Here is a 23,804-nt window from a genome sequence, read left to right on the forward strand (position 1 = left end):
GTTCAAAAACTTCTCTTTTTCTGAAGAATCATGAATAGTTATTCTATAATAAATTTCTCTTTTCCTTGGAGACCGAGTTTCACTCTTGTTGTCCAGCCTGGACTGCAATGGCGTGATCTCAGCTCACTGCAACCTCCGTCTCCCAGGTTCAAGTAATTCTCCATCCTCAGCCTCCTGAGTAGCTGGGATTACAGGCATGCACCACCATGCCCAGCTAATTTCTGTATTTTTAGTAGAGACAGGGTTTCTCCATATTGGTCAGGCTGGTCTCTAACTTCCGACCTCAGGTGATCTGCCTACCTCACCCTACCAAAGTGCTGGGGTTACAGGCATGAGCCACTGCACCCAGCCTAATAAATTTTCTTAAGTGCCCAGGAACAGGTCAACTTGAGAAATGAAAAAGGTTACTTACATAAAAGATATGGGGCTTGCATGGAGCCAAGTGCCATCCAATGGGACACTGGTTTGGACCATCTGAATGGTGAGTAATGTCTGATCTGATTCTGTTCATTAAAATAAGCTTTATCACTCCTGCCCTAAGAAATTCTTCCATTTTCATCATTCTCACTTTTTCCCTTTAGGTTTTCTGAAGGTCAACAATGAAAAACAGAACCATGTTTGGTGAGTTTATTCTACTGGGCCTTACAAATCAACCCGAACTCCAAGTGATGATATTCATCTTTCTATTCCTCACCTACATGCTAAGTGTCCTAGGAAATCTGACTATTATCACCCTCACCTTACTAGATCCCCACCTCCAGACCCCCATGTATTTCTTCCTCCGGAATTTCTCCTTCTTAGAAATTTCCTTCACATCCATTTTTATTCCCAGATTTCTGACCAGCATGACAACAGGAAATAAAGTCATCAGCTTTGCTGGCTGCTTGACTCAGTATTTTTTTGCTATATTTCTTGGAGCTACAGAGTTTTACCTCCTGGCCTCCATGTCCTATGATCGTTATGTGGCCATCTGCAAACCCTTGCATTACCTGACTATTATGAGCAGCAGAGTCTGCATACAACTAGTGTTCTTCTCCTGGCTGGGGGGATTCCTAGCAATCTTACCACCAATCATCCTGATGAGCCAGGTAGATTTCTGTGCCTCCAATATTCTGAATCACTATTACTGTGACTATGGGCCTCTCATGGAGCTTGCCTGCTCAGACACAAGCTTCTTAGAATTGATGGTCATCCTCTTGGCTGTTGTGACTCTTGTGGTTACTCTGGTGCTGGTGACACTGTCATACACATACATTATCAGGACTATTCTGAAGCTCCCCTCTGCCCAGCAAAGGACAAAGGCCTTTTCCACTTGCTCCTCCCACATGATTGTCATCTCCCTCTCTTACAGCAGCTGCATGTTTATGTACATTAATCCTTCTGCAAAAGAAGGAGGTGCTTTCAACAAAGGAATAGCTGTACTCATTACTTCAGTTACCCCCTTGTTGAATCCCTTCATATATACTTTAAGAAATCAGCAAGTGAAACAAGCTTTCAAGGACTCAGTCAAAAAGATTGTGAAACTTTAAAAAAGGAGATTACACATTAATAAAAAAAGATTTTTTCACTTAATAAATACACATTGAGTGTCTATATTTCAAGTGCTAAATTGGCCCTTGAGGATAAAAATAGGAAAAGTGTGTCTTAATTTCAAGGAAACTATAGTCTGGAATGAAGAAAGATATACAAATTTATAAAAAACAAAATAACATTTTAACTGTTATTAGAGAAGAGTTAATGGAGATCCAAAAAGGAACAGTTAGAAAGAATTAGTTCTAACCTGGCGCGGTGGCTCATGCCTGTAATCCCAGCACTTTGGGAGGCTGAGGCAGGTAGATCACGCGGTCAGGGATTCAAGACCAGCCTGACCAATATGGTGAAACCCTGTCTCTACTTAAAAATACAAAAATTAGCTGGGTGTGGTGGTGCGCACCTGTAATCCCAGCTATTTGGGAGGCTGAGGCGAGAGAATTGCTTGAACCCAGTGGGCAGAGGTTGTGGTGAGCTGAGAGCACGCCATTGCACTCCAGCCTGGGTTACAGAGTGAGACTCTGTCTCAAAAAAAAAAAAAAAAAAAATGAGAAAGAATTAGTTTTGCTTTCCAAAAATTACTTAACATTTAAGAAGCAAAACATACTGCTTATTTAGAAGAGTAGGAAGATAAGCATTTAGAGTGAAAAAGGGAGCCAGATCATAAAAGTATATTAATACAACTACTGAGTTAGTTGGGTTTCATGAGTCAGTAAAAGTTTTGAGAATTGTTTTGAGGAGAATGTAGTATCGGCATTGCTCTTCAGCATGGATCCCTAGAAACTCTGTTTCCATCAAGGAGTGAACAATTTTGATTCTCCTCCCTTTTTTCGTTTATATTTCACATATAACCAATGTAACCTCCATCCTTTCCTAAGAGGAAAATGAAAGAAAGACTATATACATTTAGTCTACTTTTCTCCAAATGAGGAGAAAATTCTTAAGATTTTTGTCAACTTATATGTTCATTTTTCTAGTTTATGGTTAAAAGAGGTTTCTAGAGGCAAGTTTAGAAGACTTTCATTCTCCTAGACAAAATCTATTGTTTCTTTTCTTAGATGACATATTTTGAGTTAATGGCATAACATCTGTTTTCTCTGTCTTTGACAGTTTCTGGTGTTTTTTTTCTTCCTATTGTGATTTTATTTTCATCTTTTTGTTTCATTGTATTAGATATTACAAAAGAAAATTCTGTTATCTGGCTCTACTTCTTTAACTTTCCCCCAAATTTTTGCTTTTATTTTTAACATAAACTATGGATGACCTTTTTACAAAGTGAAACAAATATAAAGTGTCATTGCAATTTTATGTCTAGAATGTTCCAAATTATGAGTCTTGAAAAATAACTAGAAATAGACTACCTACCAGAAACTTTACAAACGGATTCAAGGCAATGATAACTTGAATTTGAATAGGTAGTGGTAGTGTCCAACTTCAACGGAAGTAAGGATTTTTTTAAATCTGAGCACTTGTACACAGCTTAATAATATCCAAACACATTGCAGGAGCTTTGTTAGTATTTGGGGTACAAGTGGAACATAATCTGGTATTTTTCACATGCTTTATATGTGGTAATATATTGAGTAGAATGAGGTACTTCTCAAGCATTTAAGGAACAAGTTGGATTGAACTGATTATGAGAGCAAATTCTCGAAGCCACAGAAAGTACTGGAGAATGTATAATATTTTTGAAAAAAGTATTTTATGTAAAGCTGTTGCCATTTTGAATATCTGGTTTTCTTTGGTTGCTAGCTAAAGATTGGTGATAATATTCGATATATTCCAAATATACTGCACTACATTTCAATTGGTAGAGATATGTTCTTGAACAGCCACATCTAAATCATTAAGTTCCCCTACATCCACATATCTTAGAGATATGTTCTTGAACAGCCACATCTAAATCATTGAGTTCCCCTACATCCACATATCTACCAAAACCTATGGTACAGTAGGAACAATGTCATATAGTGGCTTAAAACACAGGCTTTAGGTTCAAATCTCAGATTTTCAACTTTCTACCAAAGTTACCTGGGGATACTTTCTTGATCTCCCTAAGGCTCACCTATGGCAACTCTAAAATGTTTATAATATTAATGTCAAACTTATAGTTTTGAGCATTCAGTGAGAAAATAAATGTAAAACATTAAGACTGCCAGTATTTACTGTGTTTAATAAATGATCTCTATTATAACTAAATGATAATTATAAACAATATCTTTTTCAAGGAACCAGAGGTTAACTAGAAAGAAGGTATTAAATTGATTGGTTTAATATAACTGGGACTGTAGAAATGTTGGCCATTCTACTTGAAATGCATCTGCACAAGGCCAGCATATTTCTACTTTCCATACATCCAGCTGCATGCTGGGTAGCTGAGTCAGCAAAGGTCTTACCTACACTTTAAATAAAGCCATCAAAATACTTGGCAGCAGGTTATAAGGATGGGCTAGCATCAACTTCATTGCCCTAGATATCTATGGGAGAGAGAGGATGTATTAATATGCTGAGATAAGGAAGGAAGGTACTTTGTGTAAGTTAATGTTTAAGATCACTAGGCAAGACTTCACCCAGCCTTCTTTATATAAGCACTTGGAAATGAATATGGAAAAGAATGAATCACCTTCTAAATGAGTTTGTCAAAAAAAAAGCAAGTCATATTCTTCTGAAGCTGTCCATCTAGTCTGGCTTTATGTTAACACATACTTGAAATGTAATCCAAGTCATAGATAAGCAAAAGCAATGACTTCCCAGAGTCTGGTGCTGAGCTACCAGAATGTTCAGTATCTAAATATATAAAATGGTGAGTTTTATTCCTCATGTTACCAGTGTGGACTAGAATTAAAAGAAACAGCTTTAGCTGCCTAATATTCTCAGAATAAGATACCAGTGCTAGGGTGAGGAGATTATGAAAATGAACAAGAGCCAATCTGCTACATTTGGGCATTCATTCGTCCATTGCCTCTCTTTAAAGCTGCCAGAGCTTGTGGATGTATGGATTACAACTCTAAAGAGGTAATCTTCCAGTGTCATTTCTTGCAAAGAGTATGAAATAGAACACAAATAAAATATAATTGAGACGGATTCTCACTCTGTCACCCAGGCTGGAATGAAATGGTATGGTCTCGGCTCACTGCAACCTCTACCTCCCAGTTTCAAGCAATTCTCCTGCCTCAGCCTTCTGAGTAGCTGAGATTACAGCCATCTACCAGCACACCAGCTAATTTTTGTATAAAGTATAATTTTTTTAATTTTTATGTTTCAGCCAGGTACAGTGGCTCATACCTCTAATCCCAACTCTTTGGGAGGCTGAGGCAGGCAGATCACTTGAGGTCAGGAATTCAAGAAAAGCCTGGCCAACACAGTGAAACCCCATCTCTACTATTACATTGATGCAAAAGTAATTGCGGTTTTTGCCACTAAAATAATGGCAAAAACCGCAATTACTTTTGCACCAACAACAACAACAACAACAAAAAAATGGAAATTGCATGCCTATAATTCCAGCTACTTAAAAGGCTGAAACACAAGAATCATTTGAAGTACAAGTGGCCTTTTGTTACATCAATAAATAGTGGTGAATTCTGATATTTGAGTGCACCTGTCACCCAAGTAGTGTAATTTTGATCTCTAGCCCCCCCATCGTCCCCCTTCTGAGAATCTAAAGTTCATTATACCACTCCATATGCTTTTGTATACTCATAGCTTAGTTCCCACTTACAAATTAGAACAGTTTTTAATTTCCCACTCTGTATTACTTCACTTAGAATAATTACTACAAGCTCCAACAAAATCAACAAACCCTTAGTTAGAAAAACTAAGAAAAAAGGGAAGACTCAAATAAATTAAATCAGAAATGAAAAAGGAAACATTCAATACCACAGAAATATAAATAATTATGAGACTATTTTGAACAAATATACATCAATAAATTGGATAACCCAGAAGAAACAAATAAATTCCTTAAAACATACAACATACCAAGACTTATTTAGAAATGAATAGAAAATCTGAACAGATAAACAATGAGTAAAGCAATTTAATGAGCAACAAAAAGCCTCCCATTAAAGAAATGCTCAGGACCTGATAGCTTCAGTGCTGTTTTCTACCAAACATTTAAAAAATAATTAACACCATTCCTTCTCAAGCCCTTCCAAAAAAATTTCAAAGAAGAAAATTCTTCCAAACTCATTTTAGGATGTCAGCATTACCTTGATATCAAAACACAATAAGAACATTTTAAAAAGAAAATTAAATTAAAATATCCTTGATGAACATAGATGAAAAAAATTCTCAACAAAATACTAGAAAAACAAATCCAACCAGCATATTAAAAAGATCATTCCTCATGACGAAGTGGGATTCATTCCAGGGACACAAGGATTGTTCAACATATGCAAATCAATAAATGTGATACACTACATTAAGAGAATGAAGTATAAAAACCACATGATCATCTCAATAGATGCAGAAAAAGCATTTGATAAAATTCAACATCACTTGATAAAAGCCATAAACAAATTCAGTATAGAAGGAACATACCTCAACACAATGAAACAGTCTCTCAGACCACAGTGAAATCAAATTAGAACTCAGGATTAAGAAATTCACTCAAAACTGCACAACTACATGAAAACTGAACAATCTGCTCCTGAATGAATAATGGATAAATAATGAAACGAAGGCAGAAATAAAGATGTTCTTTGAAACCAAAGAGAAAAAATACACAATATACCAGAATCTCTGGGACACATTTAAAGCAGTGAGTAGAGGGTAATTTATAGCACTAAATGGGCAGAAGAGAAAAGAGGAAAGATCTAAAATCAACACCCTAATGTCGCAAATAAAAGAACTAGAGGAGCAAGAACAAACAACTTTAAAAGCTACAAGAAGACAAGAAATAAGTAAGATCAGAGCAGAATTAAAGGAGATCAATATACAAAAAAACCTTCAAAAAATCAATGAATCCAGGAGCTGGTGTTTTGAAAAGATCAACAAGTTAGATAGACCAGACTTTGTTAGTCAGACTAACAAAGAAGAAAAGGGAGAAGAATCAAATAGATGCAATAAAACATGATAAAGGGGATATCACCACCGATTCCACAGAAATACAAACTACCATCAGATAATACTATAAACACCTATAAGTAAATAAACCAGAAAATCTAGAAGAAATGGATAAATTCCTGGAGATGTACACCCTCCCAAGACTAAACTAGGAAGAAGTAGAATTCCTGAATAGACTAATAACAAGGTCTAAAGTTGAGACAGTAATTAACAGCCTACCAAGCAAAAAGTCGAGGACGAGATGGGTTCACAGCCAGAGTCTACCAGAAGTACAAAGAGGAGTTGGTACCATTCCTTCTGAAACTATTCCAAGCAATACAAAAAGAGGGATTCCTCCCTAACTCATTGTATGAGACCAACATCATCTTGATACCAAAACCTGGCAGAGATACAACTAGAAAAGAAAATTTCAATATCGATGATGAACATCAATGCAAGAATCCTCAATAAAATACTAACAAACCAAATCCAACAGCATATCAAAAAGCTTATCTGTCACGATCAAGTCAGCTTCATCCCTGGGATTCAAGGCTGGTTTAACATATGCAAATCTATAAACATAATCCATAACATAAACAGAACCAAAGACAAAAACCACATGATTATCTCAATATATGCAGAGAAGGCCTTCAACAAAATTCAACAACCATTTATGCTAAAAAAAAAAAAAAAAAAAAAAAAAAAACACAAAAAAAAAACCTCTCAACAAACTAGGTATTGATGAAATGTATCTCAAAATAATAAGAGCTTTTTATGACAAACCCACAGCCAATATCATACTGAATGGGCAAAAACTGGAAGCATTCTCTTTGAAAATCAGCACAAGACAAGGATGTCCTCTCTCACCACTCCTATTCAATACAGTACTGGAAATTCTGTCCTGGGCAATCAGGCAAGAAAAAGAAATAAAGCATATTCCATTAGGAAAAGAGAAAGTCAAATTGTCTCTATTTACAGATGACATGATTGTATATTTAGAAGACCCCACAGTCTCAGTCCAAAATCTCCTTAAGCTGATAAGCAACTTCAGCAAACTCTCAGGATACAAAATCAATGTGCAAAAATTACAAGCATTCCTATACACCAATAACAGACAGACAGCCAAATCTTGAGTGAACTCCCATTCGCAATTGCTACAAAGAGAATAAAATACCTATAAATACAACTAACAAGGGATGTGAAGGACCTCTTCAAGGAGAACAACAAACTTCTGCTCAGGAAATAAGAGAGGACACAAACAGATGGAAAAACATTCCATGCTCATGAATAGGAAGAATCAATATCATGAAAATGGCAAAACTACCCAAAGTGATTTATAGATGCAATACTATCCCTATCAAGCTACTACTGACTTTCTTTACAGAACTGGGGGAAAAAAGCCTCATCTTAAATTTCATATGGAACCAAAAGAGAGCCCACATAGCAAAGACAATCCAGAGCAAAAGAAAAAAAAAAAACTGGAGGCAGCACACTACCTGACTTCAAACTATACTAAAAGGCTACAGTAATAAAAACAGCATGGTACTGGTACCAAAACAGACATATAGAGAAATGGAACAGAATAGAGGCCTCAGAAGTAATACCACACATCTACAACCATCTAATCTTTGACAAACCTGACAAAAACAAGCAATGAGGAAAGGATTCCCTGTTTAATAAATGGTGTTGGAGAAACTGCCTAGCCATATGCAGAAAGCTCAAACTGGATCCCTTCCTTACAACTTATACAAAAATTAACTTCAGATGGATTAAGACTTAAACATAAGACCTAACACCATAAAAACCCTAGAAGAAAACCTAGTCAGTACCATTCAGAACATAGGCATGGGCAAGGACTTCATGACTAAAACATCAAAAGCAATGGCAACGAAAGTCAAAATAGACAAATGGGATCTAATTAAACTAAACAGCTTCTGCACAGCAAAAGAAACTATCATTAGAGTGAACCAGCAACTAACAGAATGGGAGAAAAACTTTGCAATCTACTCACCTGGCTAATATCCAGAATAAACAAGGGACTTAAACAAATTTACAAGAGAAAAAAGAAACAACCCCATCAAAAAGTGGGTGAAGGATATGAGCAGACACTTCTCAAAAGAAAACATCTATGCAGCCAACAAACATATGAAAAAAAGTTCATCATCCCTGGTCATTAGAAAAATCCAAATCAAAACCACATTGAGATATCATCTTACGCCAGTTAGAATGGTGATCATTAAACAGACAGGAGATAACAGATGCTGGAGAGGATGTGGAAAAATAGGAACACCTTTACACTGTTGGTGAGAACGTAAATTAGTTCAACTATTGTGGAAGACAGTGTGGCAATTCCTCAAGGACCTAGAACTAGAAATACTATTTGACCCAGTAATCCCATTACTGGGTATATACCCAAAGGATTATAAATTATTCTATTATAAAGACACACACACGTTTCTTGTGGCACTATTCACAATAACAAAGACTTGGAACCAACCCAAATGCCCATCAATGATAGACTGGATAAAGACAATGTGGCACATATACACCATGGAATACTATGCAGCCATAAAAAAGGATGGGTTCATGCCCTTGCAGGAACATGAATGAAGCTGGAAGCCGTAATTCTCAACAAACTGACACGAGAACAGAAAACCAAGCACCGTACTTTCTCACTCATAAGTGGGTGTTGAACAATTAGAACACGTGAACACAGACAGGGGAACATTGCACACCAGGCCTGTTGGGGGGTGGGGGGCTATGGGAAGGATAGTGTTAGGAAAAATACCTAATGTAGATCGGGGGTGATGGATGCAGCAAACCACCATGGCACATGTATACTTATGTAACAAACCTGCATGTTCTGCACATGTACCCCAGAACTTAAAGTATAATAGTATAATAATTTTTTAAAAGAATTCAGAATATTAATTAATTAATTAAGGTCATGTATGACAACCCCACAGCTAATATCATAATAAGTAGGAAAATGTTGAGAGCTTTTAACTTTTCCTTATTGAGCATAATGTTAGCTGTGAGTTTGTCATATATAGCCTTTATTGTGTTGAGGTACTTTTCTTCTATACCTGGTTTGTTGAGAGGTTTTTATCATGAATGAATATTGAAAAAATACCTCTTAAATTTTATATGGAACCACAAAAGACCCCAAACAGCCAAGCCATCTTTAGCAAATTGAAGAAAGCAGGAGGCATCTCACCACCTGACTTCAAAATATACTGCAAAGCTATGATAACCAAAAACAGCATGGTACAGGCATGAATACAGACACATAAACCAATGAAACAGAATACAGAGCCCAGAAATAAATCTACACATTTACAGCCAACTGATTTTCAACAAAGGTGCCAAGAACATACAATGAAGAAAGAACAGTTTCGTTTCATTTTTATTGCACTTTAGGTTCTGGGGTACATGTGCAGAACAGCAGAACATGTAGGATTGTTGTATAAGCACATACATGGCAATGTGATTTGCTGCCTCCATCGTCCCATCACCTATATCTGGCACTTCTCCCATGTAATCCCTCCCCAACCTCCCTACCCCTGTCCCTCCCCTCTACCCCCTCAACAGATCCCAGTGTGTGATGCTCCCCACCCTATGGAAAGGACAATTTTTAAGTAATGTTGAAAAAACTGGATATTCACATACAGAAGAATTAAAGTACACCCTTATCTAACAGCATATACAAAAATCAATTCATAATAGAATCAAAATTTAAACGTAAGATCCAAACTATGAAACTACTAGGAGAAAACAGAGGGAAAGCTCCATAACATTGATCTGGGCAGTGATTTCTTGTATATGATAATAAAAGCACAGGCAACTAAAGCAAAAATACACAAATGGGATTATATCAAACTAAAAAGCTTCCACATAGCTAAAGAAACAATCAACAGAGTAAAGAGACAATCTACAGAATAGGAAAAAATATTTGCAAACTATACATCTGATGAGAGGTTAATATGCAAAATATTTAAGTAACTCAAACAACTGAATAGCAAGAAAGCAAATAACCTGATTTTAAAATAGACAAAAACCCTCAATAGACATTTTTCAAAAAAGATATGCAAATGGCCAACAAACATATGAAAAAACGTTCAACATCACTAATCATAAAGAAAAGAGAAACCAAATCACAGTATCACCTCACTTCTGCTAGAACAGCTATTATCATAAGACAGATAAAGCCAGATGTGGTGGCTCATTCCTGTAATCCCAACATTTTGAGAGGCCGACGTGGGCAAATCACGAGAGTCAGGAGTTCAAGACCAGCCTGGCCAACATAGTGAAACCCTGTCTCTACTAAAAATACAAAAACTTGGCCAGGAGTTGTAGTGGGCACCTGTAATCCCAGCTACTCAGGAGGCTGAGGCAGGAGAATTGCTTGAACCCGGTAGGCAGAGGTGGCAGTGAACCAAGATTGCACCATTGCACTCCAGCTTGGGTGACAGTGTGAGACTCTGTCTCAAAAAAAACAAAAAAGACAGATAAATTAAAAGTGTTGGCAAAAATGTGGATAAATGGAATCCTTTAAACTGGGCATAGTGGCTTATACCTGTAATCCCAGGACTTTGGGAGGCTGAGGCAGGAGAGTAACACCTGAGGTCAGGAGTTTGAGACCTCCCTGGCCAACATGGTGAAACCCCATCTCTACTAAAAATACAAAAATTAGCTGGACGCAGTAGTAAGCATTTGTAATCCCAGCTACTCAGGGTCCTGAGGCAGAAGAATTGCTTGAACCCAGGAGGTGGAAGTTGCAGTAAGCCAAGATCACACTACTGTACTCCAGCATGGGTGATGGAGTAAGACTCCATCTAAAGAAAGAAAGAAAGAAAGAAAGAAAGAAAGAAAGAAAGAAAGAAAGAAAGAAAGAAAGAAAGAAAGAAATCCCTTGCACGTTGTTGGTAGGAATATAAATTAGTACAGCCATTATGGAAAACAGTACGGTGGTACAAAAAACTGAAAATTCAACTACCATATAATCCAGAAAACCCACTACTGGGTATATATATATTCAAAGGAAAGGAAATCAGTATGTTAAAGATGTATCTCCAGTCCCTTGTTTATTGCAGCACTGTTTACAATAGCCAAGAGATGGAATCAACCTAAGCATTCATCAACAGATTAATGGGTGGAGTGCAGTAGCCCAGTCTTGACTCACTGCAACTTCTGCCTCCTTGGTTGGAGCCATTGAGCCATTCTCACGTCTCAGCCTCCCGAGTAGCTGAAATTACAGACACCAGAACTAGCTAATTTTTTTTTTAAAGTAGAGATGGGGTTTTGCTAGGTTGGCCAGGCTGATCTTGAACTCCTTGCCTCAAGAGATTCACCACCTTTGCCTCCCAAAGTGCTGGGATTACAGATGCCCCACTGAAATGTGACCTGGCTGCTTCTAACAATCTATGTTCATGTGTATGAGGCAAATAAATAATATGAAATTGGAACTTACATTTAAAGAGGAAGCAGAAAGTAAAGATTTTTAAAAATTGAAGCCTGGTTATGTGCTGGACAAGGAAAGCCCATTTTCAGGGGATGAATTCAAGTGGGGCTACAAAAATTGCAAAACTAAAAGAAATGCAAGTGCTGATGGCCAACACAATAGGGAAAAGGCCTCATAGGTATTTCAGAGACCTATGAGGCAGCCACTGTCCTGCACAACCTCAGGACACTGCTACCTGCATCACAGCCATGACAACTCCAGCCATGGTTCAAAGGGGGCCAGGTACTCAGGCTATTGCTTCAGAAGTGCAAGACATAGCCTTGGTAGCTTTCACGTGGCGTTAAACCCACAGGTGCACAGAACGCAAAAGCTGAGGCTTGGAAACCTCCATCTCTATTCCAGAGGATGTATAGAAAAGCTTGGATATTCAAGCAGAAGCCTGCTTCAGGGGTAGAGCCCTCATGGAGAACCTTTACTAAGTCAGTGGAGGAAAATTGTGGGGTTGGAGCCCACACACAGCGTTCCCACCTGAGCACTGGATCTGTGAGAAGTTAGCCACCATCCTCCAGGTCACCAACGATTTGCACCATGCACCTGGAAAACCCACAAGCACCCAACACCAGTCAATGAAAGCAGACACAGAGGTTGACCCCTACAAAACCACATGGGTGGGGCTGCCCAAGGTCTTGACAGCCCATGCCTTTCATCAGTATTTCCTGGATGTGTCACATGGAATAAAAGGAAATTATTTTGGAGCTTTAAAGGTTAATGACTGCCTTGCTGGGTTTCAGACTTGCATGGGAGCCTGTAGCCCCTTTCTTTTGGCTGATTTCTCCCTTTTGGAATAGAAATATTTGCTCAATACCCACACATCAGTTGTATCTTGGAAGCAATTAACTCATTTTTTATTTTACAGGTTCATAAGTGGAGTTGACTAGCCTTGTCTCACATGAGACTTTGGCCTGTGGACTTTTGAGTTAATGATGAAATGAATTAAAACTTCAGGAGACTATTGATTGGGAAGGCATGATTATATTTTAAAAATATGAGAAGACAGAGGAGGATCCAAGATGGCCAAATAGGAACAGCTCCGGAGTGCAGCTCCCAGCAAGAACAATGCAGAGTGCCCACTGCATTTCCAAAAGAATTTTCACTGCCCACAGACCAGGAGATTCCCAGGCCGAAAAGTGCCACAAGTTTTCAGCATGGTGGTTTCAGCGAGTGCTGGGTTGGTGCACAGAAACTCACACAAATCTGGGCGAGCATTTCAACTGGCACCTGGAATGCCTGGGAGACAGAGCAGCCCATTCAACTGAAAGGGAGGGGGCAAAGACAGGGAGCCAGGCAATTTGGCTCCACAGTTACCACCCCCACAAAACAAGCAATCTGAAATGCTCTGGATTGCAAGTTGCACAGCAAGTGCAGCTGGACCCAGGATGGTCCAGCTCAGTGGGGGAAGGGCAACCGAGGCTGCAGTGAGCCAAGATGGCACCACTGCACTCCAACCTGGGTGACAGAGTGAGACCCTGTCACTTTAAAAAAAAAAAAAAAGAAAAATAGACAGGCGGAGGATGTACCCTTTTGCTTACTTCCCAAACTGAGTCACTCTTGACTGAACGTTTTTCTTCCCTTTTATCAAACCCCGTAGACACGCAGTTTATGAAAGCAAATGCTGTATGTGCCAACAATACGCAGCCTCATCTTAAGCACCAGTACACTGCATTAGTAGCTTGCAAATTTATCTCATCTTCCTTTTCAAAGTTATAAATAATTCCTGTATAAGGCCCCCATGGGAACTATGGAATGGGAGTTGGGGGCTGAGGACGTAGGACATTGCTTTTAGCATGTCTATGTGTAGAAGGGACCAAATTCTCAGGTCACGGAGGCAAGATTACAGGGATAAGCTGGGTAAATGCCTCCCTCTAGTGGGGCATATTATTTTTACAATGTCACACACCACTTGTTAAGAAATTCTTGAAAGGACTTAAATTCTCACGCAATGGAATCACTGTCCAGGAATGATTAAAGCAAACACTTCCCTCTAGTGGAGATTTTTTCTTTAGAAAATGTCAAACACTGAAGGGGAGTACTCAGAGATTAATAAACTCTGCCTAAATACAATTGCCAAATAGGAGCCTTAGGGACACTCGATAAAATTAAAAATATCTCCAGGCCCCAGCACTTTAAGAGGCCGAGGCAGGCAGCTCACTAGAGGTCAGGAGTTTGAGACCAGCCTGGCCAACATGGTGAAATCCTGTCTTCATTTTTTTTAATTTTAAGAAAATATAAAGAGAAAAATTAAAATATCAAAGTAAACTCATTAAAGAAAATAGTCATAATTGACCACACATCTACTCTTTCCACATCATACCTCATGTAGGGAAAACAATAACTTGGAGTTTTCTTTTCCTCCCTTGTAATAATGTGTGCCAACATCTGTGAGGGGGAGGAGGAGAATGGAGCTCAGAACTGCTGTAACTTGTAATGCTGTTTTAATATGCACAAAGTAAATTTTGTTTTTATCCTCAAAAGGCAACACCTTCTCGGGGGTGGGGATATGGAGGAAGGAAGACAAGGGGGGAAAGAAAGTCTAAAGAAGAATTGAAGAGGAAAAGAAAGGAAAGAAACAAAAACATGGAAGGTGAGAAGGAAGAAGGTGGGAGGGAGAGGAAATGAGGAACCCTGTAACCTTGAGGCTACCATTTACAAAGAGATGTTAAGATGTTTTCAAAGGAAGGGTTCTCACAAATTGCTCTGTACTTGGAAATTTCCTTGTAAGTACACGATTTTTAAATACCTTATTGAGTTATGAAACTTCATTTATAAAGACACAAAACTTTTTTAACTTCTATTTAAAAGATGAACATATGGATATAATCTGGCCAGATAGGTCGAATGCTTACAACAAATCTAATGAGCAAAACAATATTTCTAGATTTCAGTATTTCTAAGACCATCCATGGTTTCTAGATAAAAGAATTGAGGCCAGGCGTGGTGGCTCACACGTGTAATCCCAGCACTTTGGGAGACCGAAGTGGGTGGATCACTTAAGGTCAAGAGTTTAAGACCAGCCTGGCCAACATGGTGAAATCCCATCTCTATTAAAAACTAAAAAATTAGCTGGACACAGTGGTACATGCCTGTAATGCCAGCTACTGAGAAAGCTGAGGCAGTAGAATGAGAACCATTCAGGACATAGGCATAGGCAAGGACATCATGACTAAAACACCAAAAGCAATGACAGCAAAGGCCAAAATAGACAAGCGGGATCTAATTCAACTCCAGAGCTTCTGCACAGCAAAAGAAACTATCATTAGAGTGAACCAGCAACCAATAGAATGGGAAAACATTTTTGCAATCTACCCATCTGACAAAGGGCTAATATCCAGAATTTACAAAGTACTTAAATAAATTTACAAGAAAAAAGCAAATAACCCCATCAAAAAGTGGGTGAAAGATATGAACAGACACTTCTCAAAAGGAGACATTTATGCAGCCAACAAACATACGAAGAAAAGCTCATCATCGCTGGTCATTAGAGAAACGCAAATCAAAACCACATTGAGATATCTCTCACACCAGTTAAAATGGCGATCATTAAATAATCTGGAGACAAAAATTTGGAGAGGATGTGGAGAAAGAGGAATACTTTTATACTGTTGGTGGAAGTGTAAATTAGTTTATCCATTGTGGAAGACAATGTGGCAATTCCTCAGGGATCTAGAACCAGAAAAACCATTTGACCCAGCAATCCCATTACTTAAGATTCTTGCAGATCTTAAGGTCTGAGACTTGCTGATTTTCTGATTGGAGTGCCTTTGTATTGCCATGGTCCCTTCCCACTAAAGCAATGGCCCCTCACCACCTCCTGCAATACCCCTTTCAAATGGAGTCTCTCCCTGCCTACTTCCTAATTTGTTCTTGAGAGAGAGTATGGGAGACTTGCATTTTGAAAATTGAGGACCAGTTCCAAAGTGAGTAATTGTGTTAATCACATGTATAACAGCTCTGCTGGACACCCAAGAAAGCCATAGAAATGCCACTGGAAAGGTCCCTTCCCTAAGGAAGCCTGCTAAGGAGCAGTTCTGCAGAATCCAAGCCCAAACTTCCAAAGTCACCCTCTGCGTGTCCTCTCACACCATCCACTGTGCTTTTGTATGTGTCTGGGATCCAGGGCAATGTGAATTTTCTTTTTATTTGGGAGATTGTTCACGGGAAACAAATCTTCTTTTCTCTTGTCCACCTATTAGTGGTTTACAATATTTGCAAATCTATACAAAATACTTGAATGGGCCACGGTGCCTTTTTTCCTTGTTTGTATTTAATTAAAATGAATTGTCATTTGCAACAAAATAAATTATAATACCCAAAGGATTATACATCATTCTGTTATAAAGACACATGCACACATACATTTATTATGACACTGTTCACAATAGCAAAGACTTGAAACCAACCCAAATGCTCATCAATGATAGACTTGATAAAGAAAATGTGGTACTTATACACCATGGAATATTATGCAGACATAAAGAAGGATGAGTTCATGTCCTTTGCAGGGACATAGACAAAGCTGGAAACAAACATTCTCAGCAAACTGACACAAGAACAGAAAACCAAACACCATATATTCTCACTCATAAGTAAGTATTGAACAATGAGAACACAGGGACACAGGAAAGGGAACATTACACAGTGGAGCCTGTCGGGGGTGGGGGCTAGGAGAGGAATAGCAGAGGGTGGGTATATAGGGGAGGGATAACATTACGATAAATACCTAATGTAGATGACGGGATGATGGATGCAGCAAACCACCGTGGCACGAGTATACCTATGTAACAAATCTACACGTTCTGCACATGTACCCCAGAACTTAAAATATAATTTTAAAAATAAATAAAAAGAGAAACAGAGGCAGATTGCAGCAGCCCTGATAGGTTAAAGCAATCATGAATCAAAGTTGGAAACATTTAAATGGCCACAGGCCAACCATCAGTACCATTAGGTTTGTTTTTAGTTCAGTTTTATAGAAAAGTTTAAAGACTTAAAGCAAACTTGGCTTGCGGGCTTGGCCATTCTATTCATTATATCTCAAAATTATGGTGGCCTAAGAAACACTAAAATTTATAGATATATTTGCTTATCAGATTTGTCCCAAGTATCCAAACTATCTGGCCAGATCACATCTATATGTTCATCTTTTAAGTAGGCATTTCAAAAGAAAAGTTTTGCAACTTTACAAATAAAGTTTTATGTCTCAAGAAAATGCTTTAAAAATGTATACTCAGAAGGGAATTTCCAAGTAGAAAGCAATTTCTGGGAACCAATCCTCTAAACATCTTTAAATCAACTTGTACACAACAGTTTCAAGATTACTCTCTCTCTCTCTCTCTCTCTCTCTCTCTCTCTCTCTGAAAGAACTTTTTGACATCTTTCTAAGCTGAAAAGGGATTCCTTCTTGTTTCTGATAGAAGCAATTTTAAAGTGTTTAAAGTAACATGTTCGCAATATTTTTAAATATGTATCATTCTCAGCGAGTGTTTATGTAAGAAAACTTCATGTTTTCATTCCAAAAACTCCAAACATTTCAACAAAAGCATTGTGTGGTGTTGGGTTAAATTCTAAATACGCAGAGAGTAATTTGAAATCAGCGTCCTGAGAAGGAATGTGAGTATGGAATGTCTCTGGCTAGGAGAGAGGCTATGTTGTTACATATAACGCAACTGTTTGTTAACAGCCATGTTAAGTGATGATCAGGTGTGATGTTTTAAGCATTTTCTATCCAAACATAATAGCTTGTTATTTATGAAAACAGGCTATTTTGTTTATTATGTTTTAGGCAATTAGTTGAAGGTTTAGAGTAGACATGTATCACTAGTATTTTTCCCACTCAAAGTGATGAGAAATAGGTTCCCAGTTAGCATATTCACAGAGAACATCTGGTTTCATGAACAGATTATCTATCTTAAAAAGGAGATAGCGGCCGGGCGCGGTGGCTCAAGCCTGTAATCCCAGCACTTTGGGAGGCCGAGGCGGGTGGATCACAAGGTCAAGAGATCAAGACCATCCTGGTCAACGAGGTGAAACCCCATCTCTACTAAAAATACAAAAAATTAGCTGGGCATGGTAGAAAAATAGAATACTTTTTTCAGATGTGCAAAGTTTCAAAAATTATATTCTACCATCCAATAGCACATGGAGCTACTGAAGTGTATACCCCACCGAAACAAAAGTAAGCTAAGAAAGAGAAAGACGTTGGGTCCAAGAAACAGGAGCTCTGATTCACAAGAGAGATGAAGTACATCTCCAGACAGCCCCAGATAGAAGCTATGCTGAAGGCTGGAGAAAAATGAGTCCAGAGGGCAGCCTATAGACACCCGCCTTCCACATACTACCTTCCACCAAATACACCACAAATACCCACAGGCCCATCACACTCAAATTACACACAATTCACACCTGCACCCACTGTGTGACCACACACCCCACTCACAGCATACACACTACAAACAGGCTTGGTCCCCAGAGTCTGTGACTAGTGGGAATATTGGACATTCTTTCTCAGGTCCCAAGTTTAAGAGAACGTGTCTTTTTTTTTTTTTTTTCATTCCAAAATCAAAACATATTTCTGATGACTTTCCAAGCCAGAGGTCCCCTCCTTCAGTGGGGCAATCCCTCAAGAGCCTCTTTCTACTTCACACACACTCTGAGAGTGTCACCTTCCACCTCAGGGGTCGCCTAGCCCTTCAGGCATTCAGCCAGCCATCCACATCTCCACCTATCCATCCTCTGTCCATATGGCCATCCTGCTCACATTGTATGACAACCGTATATCAATAAGATAATCACCATCAATCACCCCCTCCAACATGAGATTATCCCCTTTTTTACTTATGTGTACAATGTCATGAGAAGCCTCAAATGGACAGAAAGAAGTCTGAACTTCTAATTCTATGAAACCATTATTTTGTCCATGGTAGTAGCATTCTTGCTATGTTGGTTAAGGTACAGGTAAATTGTATAACAAAGCGACTTGATAATACAGTGGATTAAACAAGACTAAAATTTATTTTTCTGTAATGAAACAGAGATACGCTGTCCAAAGCTGAGAGGTCCAGACCCGTCCATGTGGATCTGCTGTATGAAGTGATGCCAATATCCAGCTTCCTCCAATATCATTGCTCCTGCCATCTCCTCATACTCCTCATACACAGAAGTAGAAGGGTACGTGCAACCTCCATACTCTCATACTAACACTAGGGAAGGGACAGAGAAATTCTGTGTAGGCAGCTTGAACATTCAGGAGATCACTATCTTAGTTATATTTTCTGCTACTGTAAGAGAATACCACAGACTGGGTAATTTATAAATAATAGGCATTTACTTTGCTCATGGTTCTGGAGGCTGCTGGGAAGTCCAGAGCATGGTGCTGGCATCTAGTGAGGTCCTCTGTGCTGCACCAGGTGGCAGCCAGGATAGCAAAAGAGCATGCATGGGGGAGAGAGCCCACTTTTATAACAAAGCCACCCCACAATGACTAACCCACTCCTGAGAAAACGACGTTAATCCACTCACGAAGGTGTAGCTCCCATGACCTAATCGCTTCTTTAAAACCCCACCTCCCAACACTGTGGCATTGGGGGTTAAGTCTCCAAAACATAAATTTTGGGGAATGCATTCAAACCATAGCAGTAACCCAGAAGTTTTCCACATGAATTCTACTCACATCATTGACCCAAATTTAGTGATTTGATCATATTTTAAAACAAGAAAGCTTAATAACAGTGGGTTCTTGCTTGGCAACAAAGTGACCAACTAAAACCAGGGGAGTTTTGTTGCTAAAAAGTTGAGAGTAAAATAGATAGTGAAAGGCCATTTATGAGTCTCTTTATACCTCCTTAATGTACTAATATCTCTAAATCAGCAAAGCCCAGAGTCACAACGACAGGAAGCAAATATTTTGCTAGTAAGTCATTTGGTTTAGTGGCAAGAGGTACCACTCCCACTTAACTCCTTGGTTACCAATATATATTGTATTTGTGTTTTGGCTATTTGACTATTGTATTTTGGCTATGGGAGAACACCACATATTGGTCTGAGGTTCAGAGCCTATGCCTTACCTATAAGAGATCACTCAAACTTTTTAAGGTTTTTTTTTCTCCCAACTGATGCTGTATTTGAGGTTTTTTTTTTTTTTTTTTTTTTTTTTTTGAGACGGAGTTTCGCTCTTGTTACCCAGGCTGGAGTGCAATGGCGCGATCTCGGCTCACCGCAACCTCCGCCTCCTGGGTTCAGGCAATTCTCCTGCCTCAGCCTCCCAAGTAACTGGGATTACAGACACATGCCACCATGCCCAGCTAATTTTTTGTATTTTTAGTAGAGACAGGGTTTCACCATGTTGAGCAGGATGGTCTCGATCTCTGGACCTCGTGATCCACCCGGCTCAGCCTCCCAAAGTGCTGGGATTACAGGTTTGAGCCACCGTGCCCGGCTGTATTTGAGTTCTTAATTGGCCATTCCATTGTTCAAAAAAGGCCAGGTGATTGTAGGAAATAGAGTTACAGGGTAATCCCAGTGAGTCACGTGAGCACTAGCACACTGTCTCACTTGTTTTGCTATATATTTGTTCCTTGGTTAGATGCGCTATTATGTGAAATATCATGACAACAAATGCAGCATTCAGTAAGTCCATGGAAGATAATACTGGCAGACGCAGGCAGGCAGGAAAGGTAAATCCATGCCCAGAGTAAGTGATTATCCCAGTGGGTGCAGAGGAATGCACAGCATTGCCTCCTTCATGAAGAAGGGGTACAATGTCATCAAACTATCCACAGGCATATTAGGTACCCATTGCTAGGTAACAAATTACTACAAAACTTCCCTACCTAAAACCACAGACAATTATCATCTCACACTTCGAGTCAGCCAAGAATCCAGGAGATAACAATGACCTGGATGCCTCTGGCTTAGGGTCTTTCACAAGGATGGGGTCAAGCTGTCACTGAGGATGCAGTCACCTTAAGGGACAACTGAAGTTGGAAAATCCACTTCTACACTCATTCATGTGCCTGTTGGCAGGCCTGAGAAGGTCCATTTCCAGGCTCACATGGTTGCTGGCAGGCTTTGGCTCTTCTTCATGTTTGTTTCTCCACAGGGTGCCAAGTGTCCTCAATATGGCAACTTGTGAAAAGCGAGAAAAGAAAGACAGAGACAGAGGCAGAGGAGAACCAGAGGGGACCCAAGATGAAAGCCAAGTCTTTTGGAACCTAATGTCAGATATCCCATCATTTTTGCCATATTCTCATCATTAAAGGCAAGTCACTGGTTCCAACCTACAGTGAAAGGGAGAGAATTATACAAATGCATGACTATCAGATGATGAAGATGAATATCAGAAGATGAGAACTATCTTAGAGACTGCCTACCACACCAAGCTATTGTTATTGGCAAGTTACACACTCAGTCATGGCATAGTAAAAATACAGTAAGAAACAAAATGGTGTAGAGATGATACAAATGGCATAAAATGAACAAAGAAAATTATGATATATAACAATAATGAAAATTATGATAAAATATGACTTAAAAGATTTTTATAACATCATTTCACAGTACTGTACATATAGCCTAATCAAGTTACGACCAAATCGTGTTATGACCCGTCTGTTGGAACCAATCATGGTCGTAAGTCGAGCACTAGCTGCAGTTACTTGGCGAATTCTTGGCATGGACTTTCTCTGAATCCTTTGGGGCATCTACTACAACTAGGGCTTTTCACAGGCTCCAGACAGCACCAGTTCAGCCATGGCACTTCTCACATCTTCAGATTCCCTTAGTCATAAAAACCAGCAGCAGAATTAGCTGCATTGCAGCCTGGGCAAGCCAATATCCTTCTCTTACTCTGGGCCCCTGGCAAAGCTAGAAGTTTCATGTGTTTAGCTAAAAATATAAAAGTCCTAAGCCTGTTAGTTTCTTTCTTTCAGCTGCCTGAGCAGTTATGAACAGCAACCACACACAGTCATTTAACTCCTTGTACCCATACCATGCTATGGAATCACTATTCAGTGGCACATCAGATGACAGTAGCCAATTATTTATGTAACTGTTTCACATCTGAAGGCTAAAAACCAATGATACCAGTCTTTCATCCTCTGATAGTATCTGACTCCTCATTGTCTTTAAACCCAATGAGATCAAATGATCAATCCCAGATTCCCACCCTTGCAACAATTTCTGGTACTAAACTCTGTGTCAGTATATGTTAGAGTTCAATTGCAAATAACAGATACCGTCCTAGCTAGTTTAAGCAGAAACATATTTAATTCAGACAACTGGGTGCTTACGACACAAAATCAGTGGAAGGACTAGAAGAGAACATTCTCATCTAAGCTTCTAGAAATGAGTTTTAAAACAACACTGTAGATCAGACCTGCCGAGGAATCTGCTACCACTGCCAAGGTCAAGAAAGTGGGGCATTAGGAAGACACTGCCCCAACTGCTGGCTCCAAAACCACATCACCTCCAGCTCCATCCACGCCAGGCAAAATGGATACTCCACACCTTGACTTTGGACACCCACAGCACTGAAACCTCTGCTACAACTGCCACAGAAAACCACAACCAACCTTTTCAGGAGAAACAACAGAAGCAAGAAAAGCACAGCCTCTTCCCCCACTTCCTCTGCCTTCTGTACCTCACGTAGGTGCTGCAGCTTGGCAGAAACTAGGTCACGGGTAGATCCTTGAACTGTAAAGGGGGTTTGGGAACGTAATTTCTAGCTTTCTAGGCTCCAGGGGACAGAAAGGCATGTTATAAAAGTTGGAATTGAATTGAATGTGCAACCTACAATATGTGTCAAAACAACTCTCCTAAGCTATGTACCTGCTCTTCTTCTAAGCTCTAAGGCAAGAGCTATGAACAAAACAAAGTCCCTGATTTCATGAATCTATCTTCTAGTGGAGGAGAAATACACTAAACACCCAAACAAATATAATTCTGATTGATATTCATGCAATGAAGAATATGAAACAGAGTGATCAGTGTATGGTGCTGTTTTATCTAGGGCAGTTCGAGAAGGCCTTTCTAAGAAGTAAAACTTGAGCTGAGACTTGAATAAGAAGAAGTCACTTGTGGGAAGATCCAGGGCAAGAGCCTCTGAACAGATGGAACAGAAAGTGCGTATGAGAAAAAGAAAGCAGGCTAGCATGGCTGGAGCATAACGGACAACGTAGACAAGGGCAAGGTGTTTTTAAACATAGGCTGTATTATTATTATTCAGATATGGTATAATCAACAGATCAGGAGATAAGCCATTGAAAAGGTAGTCTATTACAATCCTGAGAAGGGGGCACACCACACCATGCAGGGCCACATGGGAAAGCACCAGGTCATTCAGGAGGCAGAGGGAGGAAGCAAGGGGTAAATGTGGACAGGAGCCTTTCTCATGGTTTTCATGGAAGAAATGTGCAAAACAAGGAAAGCAGGCTAAACAGGCTAAGGATTGACTGGTTTGAGTAATTTCAGTGGGCTCTGGGCTATAGGGCTGTCTCCAGGTGTCTGGTACCTGACCCTGAGGTGATTAGGACTGGGGAATATTGGCCCAAAATGTCAGAGCCCAATAAAGGAGGCAGTTGAGGGTATGGACCCCGGACTGGTTGGTTTGCATACAAAAGGCACTCTCCCAGGGATTTAATCTAGGAATTAGCTGACCCTGGGAGGGGCAGTCTCTCCAGGGTCAGTAAGGCCCCAGATGTCAAAACATCAGAAT

General features: G+C 39.4%; 1 protein-coding gene across 1 annotated transcript; it reads left to right on the forward strand.

Annotated features, from left to right (window-relative positions):
- Positions 1-599: 599 nt before the first annotated feature.
- LOC101049117 (olfactory receptor 6C4) lies at positions 600-1,529 on the forward strand. Its single transcript, XM_003939287.4, has one exon. The coding sequence runs from the start codon at positions 600-602 to the stop codon at positions 1,527-1,529; it is 930 nt and encodes a 309-aa protein (XP_003939336.3).
- The last annotated feature ends 22,275 nt before the right edge of the window (positions 1,530-23,804 follow it).

Source organism: Saimiri boliviensis, chromosome 7, assembly GCF_048565385.1.
Source record: "Saimiri boliviensis isolate mSaiBol1 chromosome 7, mSaiBol1.pri, whole genome shotgun sequence".
NCBI lineage: Eukaryota > Metazoa > Chordata > Mammalia > Primates > Cebidae > Saimiri > Saimiri boliviensis.

What these genes read in the sequence shown, in the direction of transcription:
- LOC101049117 (XM_003939287.4), top strand. Translation starts at nt 600, where the DNA reads ATGAAAAACAGAACCATGTTTGGTGAGTTTATTCTACTGGGCCTTACA.